Here is a 4,850-nt window from a genome sequence, read left to right as displayed (position 1 = left end):
GTTAATATTGCATTATAACCATGCTGTCTTCCGCGGGCTACCTGAGACATGAAACAGATAGGTGGGAAGGCATACAGGCTGTCGTCAATGTATTAATGCGCAATTAGCCTCAATGGATAATGGAAACACTTCAACCACCTAATTTTTATTCGAGACAGTAGCTTTTTACAAATCAATCATTTTTTTATGTTGCAAAACAATTACCTCTAGCTGTCTTTATCGAGACAATATAGTTAAATGGAAAGGCAACTGTCACGTCTATTTCCTATGCAAACTTTCTAAATGTCGACAAAAAAATCACTGGATAAGTTAATGAACAGCAAATTATCACCGCTATATTGGTGGGTCTAGTGCTTTTGCTGGATGATAAATCGCGGCTACCACGGGGTGGCGATGTGGCTAAATCTGTATGTGCATTCTACTACTCCTCTGCTTGCGGCAAAATAAAACTGATATCCCAGCACGCTCTGCGACACACTGTTGTTTGCGTTGGACAGTGACCTTCTTCGCACCGGGCATCACATACTGAAGGTAAGGACCTACAAAGATTTTCTAGTATGCCTTCAAACCAATACCTAGTGCAAAATATTAATTAAATATGTCAGGTTACCTTGTTTAAAAAAAAATATATATATATCAGCTTTACCTACGCGTGCCAGCCAAGACGACAACCTCTGCATGAGGCCTAACGTTAGCGAGCAAACTGGCTAACAGTTGCAGGAATTTAGCAAGCTAACCTTGCGTGATTGTGTAAATGTAGCTAGCTAGTTTTTGCTGTTACTTTTGACATAGACATACATACTAGCTCGTGTGCCTTGATAACGTTAAGTTGATTCTTATAACAGCCATGTATCAGGACAACTGGGTAACGTTAGCTAAGAGGGTAGATGTGGTTGAAAGTCATGCTACGTCCTCTGCGCTTCAACGTTAGTTCTGTTCCGTGGGCATATTCCATTTCGCATGCTAGGCTATACAACTAACGCTAGCTAGCAATCTTTCACCTAGGCGTCTCTCACCTCCCACGTACTACAAGCTAGCCAGCTGTAGTTGTACTGCTAAGGTACACTTGTTCCAAGTTAATGTCCTTCCATTGTTGGGCCCCCCCTGTTTTTTTTGCCTGAAAAATAAATGTATTTGACAGAATTCTGTTATTTTTCACAGAGATGGCAGGGCGTGTATTTACAAGCTGGTGGGCCAAGATGAGCCCTTACTACGCTGGGGCGTACCAGGAGATGTGGGTCGGCCTGGGTGTCATGACATACCTGTACTACAAAGTCTCTTATGGGGGTGAGTTGTCTACTGCTAAATTGAATAAAAGTTTGACACCAAGTTGGAAACCAAAACCTCAGAAATCGTAGTACAGTGTTCTGTACTACACGTCTTAATTAATTTGAATAGTTGGTGGTTGTGGGCAATAATGCGTGAAGCATTATCTTTCATTGTTGGTAAGGCACACCAGACTTGAAGAGGATGATCTTTACATGAGTGATTGGAGGAACTGTGTCATGCAGCAGCAGAACACTACTACATTTTCAGAATGGGCTTTTTAATGGAGCCTATTTACTTTGTTAAGGGCTAGTACACCTGTATTTGGGAAATGTTTGCTTCTTAACATGTTGTTTCTTTCTCCCTTTTCTAACTTTAGGAAAGAAAGCAGTTAAAGGAAGTAAGTGCAAAGTGTTTTCTATTAGGCATTTCATGTTCAAGTTTACTGGGATACCTACATGGCAGATGTGCATGTTAAAATAGCAATACGTGTGCATTTTCATGTTCATGGAATCAATAAAAACAAAAAGTTTATACTTTATGATTAACCAACATTTCATGAGATGACATTGCGCCAATCTTACTGCCTATGTTGCTGCAGTAGGTAGTGTAACACTTTACATTAATTAACAAACTTGAACAACATCATACATTTAAGTAATTTGCAATAGTCTGTTTTATGGTTGTATGTATTGACACTTGTGTTTTTATTTCAGAGCCTGCACATTGATTTCATCACTATGCTGAGCGGTCACCCCCTTTCCCCATGTGAAATAGCACCCCATGTGAAGCAGCTCAATTTACACCATAATGTCTGTCCATATTGTCTGTTTCTATGGAACAATAAAATGGTCTACTGAGATCACTAGAAGGATGATACATTTTTGCCATTGTATTCAGTGATAATGTTAATCTCATCAACGGGATCAAAAGACTGGTATATCTTAAGTTAGTCAACACATTTTTGTATTAAACCATTGACCTTATTTTAAGGTATACATATTGGCCACATTTGTAGTTATGTAAGGTCTTAGGTTATTTAAAATTAAAGGGATATGTTATGCAAATGTAAGTAATGTAGTTCTGGCCAATCCTTAATACCTTCGTTATTAGCTATAACGAAGGCATATTTATAGTTTAAAGAGCAAGTTAAACAGGAAAGACTCTTATGCTGTGTTTACACAGGCATACAAATATTATTTTTTCCCTACAAATTGGTTTTCAGATCCACTCTGATTGGTCAAAGGACCAATTAGTGGAAACTCATTCTGTGTATGCTGTCTCAATGTGGGCATAGTAACTCTTCCCTATTCTGAAGTGTTTTTCCAGGTAAAAACATGGGGCAGACCTATTTTCCAACTGTGGCTGACATTGTAGTTGATTCTAGACCACAGTCACGTGCGACTACCTCTTAATCACCCACTTCTACAGGTGGAAATTGGAGACCCTGGATAAAATACGTTTTATACGCTTATTTGTTAGCGAAGGACACATTCAACCCAACGTATCGAATGGTATAGTTTTTGTTGATCAAGGAAGTTTCTGGAGCATGCCAGCTGTCTAACCAGGGATCATCAGCCAGGGGCAGATACATTTTTTTCTTGAGCGGGTGGTCAGGGGCCAGAACGTGAGCTGTTTTGCTGGCTTCTTCAAAGTCATGTCTAACACTTTTTTGAACGCTTCACAAGCAGATACAATGCGGGTAGGTAACCTTCACAATGAGATTATTATGGATAAAAGCGAGATTATTTGACAAATGGCAGCCGAACATGCCACCAGAATAAGAACCTCTATTGGAAAGGAGCATCAAGCTCATACTGTTCACTTAAACCGCCCTATGAATTTCATAATTTATCATCTGTAGCCTAATGAACTGCTTGCTTTCCCAAGCCTTAGTGGGAGGACCACACAATGTTTACTTCGTTATGATGGTTTACACCATTTCTCGTATAATTATTTTCCTGAGATAAATATCCCACCTTGTCTAGCGTATTTTAACTTGTCGAAATCTGGAAAGTTTAGTGACAAATTTGATGTTTCCATGGGGCCTGTCGTGCTGTGGCGATTTTAGCATGTAAATCTTGATGCATGCCAGCAAAGCCACTAAACAAGACATTAATTGCACTATAAAGGTTACAAACCATTGAATGCAGTTGAATGTATTCAGTTGTACAACTGACTAGGTATCCACTTTCCCTTTAAAGCTGTCCCAACAGCAGAGCTTACTTTTCAGCACCGTGGAATGAATCCTTACCAACGTTACACATGGCTATCAGCGGAGCGTTGTCTGGCAGCGGAACAGTTCATTCAGCCTCATTTATTATCTTTTTAAAAACAGCTTATATGGCTGACTTGCTAAAACAAATGTGGTTTCTACAGATAATTGAGATGTACAAACTATGTCATATGGGAACGTCGAGCGGATAAGAGGAAATCTGTTAATTACGATTAAGACATTAATGAGCGAGCTAGGATGGAGTAGTCAAAATAATTATTTGTTAAGCACTTTTATAATGTACAGCAACAGAAGAACATGGGCTGTTCTTACAGTATTCAGCTGGCACACCAAGTCAGAACTGTAGGATAAATAAAGCGGGCATATAAGCAGACAATGAAAGCGCTTACATTTTTATTTAACTAGGCAAGTCCGTTAAGAACAAATTCTTATTTACAATGACGGCCTAACCCGGACGACGCTGGGACAGTTGTGTGCTGCCCTATGGGACTCCTAATCACAGCCGGAGGATGGCACAATTGGCACAGCGTCGTAAGGGTTTGGCCAGGGCAGGCCGTCATTGTAAATAAGAATCTGTTCTTGTTCATGAGGTGACTAACTCATGAAGCTGGTTGAGAGAATGCCAAGAGTGTGCAAAGCTGTCAAAGTGTGGCTACTTTGAAGAACTCAAATATAAAATATATTGGTACACTATTTTGCATTCTTATCGGCAGACTCAATAGCCTTGGTTTCTCAAATGACTGCCTCGCCTGGTTCACCAACTACTCAGAGTTCAGTGTGTCAAATCGGAGGGCCTGTTCGCCGGACGTCTGGCAGTCTCTATGGGGGTGCCACAGGGTTCAATTCTCGGGCCGACTCTTTTCTCTGTATATATCAATGATGTCGCTCTTGCTGCTGGTGATTCTCTGATTCACCTCTACGCAGACGACACCATTTTATATACACCTGGCCCTTTTGTCTTTTTTTTCTTTTTTTAACGCCCTTTTTCTCCCCAATTTCGTGGTATCCAATTGTCAGTAGTTACTATCTTGTCTCATCGCTACAACTCCCGTACGGGCTCGGGAGAGACGAAGGTCGAAAGCCATGCGTCCTCCGAAACACAACCCAACCAAGTCGCACTGCTTCTTAACACAGCGCGCATCCAACCCGGAAGCCAGCCGCACCAATGTGTCGGAGGAAACACAGTGCACCTGGCGACCTTGGTTAGCGCGCACTGCGCCCGGCCCGCCACAGGAGTCGCTGCTGCGCGATGAGACAAGGATATCCCTATCGGCCAAACCCTCCCTAACCCGGATGACGCTAGGCCAATTGTGCATCGCCCCACGGACCTCGGACGCGGCCGGCTGCG

The 4,850-nt window shown here is 41.6% G+C and overlaps 1 protein-coding gene across 1 annotated transcript; it reads left to right on the top strand.

Annotated features, from left to right (window-relative positions):
- The first annotated feature begins 421 nt into the window (after positions 1 to 421).
- Positions 422 to 2,145, top strand: atp5mj (ATP synthase membrane subunit j). The gene is made up of 4 exons (XM_055872493.1): positions 422 to 531; positions 1,162 to 1,287; positions 1,646 to 1,666; positions 1,983 to 2,145. Exons 2-4 carry the CDS (start codon positions 1,164 to 1,166, stop codon positions 1,994 to 1,996), a joined length of 159 nt encoding a protein of 52 aa, XP_055728468.1. The 5' UTR covers positions 422 to 531; positions 1,162 to 1,163; the 3' UTR covers positions 1,997 to 2,145.
- Positions 2,146 to 4,850: the final 2,705 nt, after the last annotated feature.

Source organism: Salvelinus fontinalis, chromosome 20, assembly GCF_029448725.1.
Source record: "Salvelinus fontinalis isolate EN_2023a chromosome 20, ASM2944872v1, whole genome shotgun sequence".
NCBI lineage: Eukaryota > Metazoa > Chordata > Actinopteri > Salmoniformes > Salmonidae > Salvelinus > Salvelinus fontinalis.
This window is presented reverse-complemented; position numbering and strand designations above follow the sequence as displayed.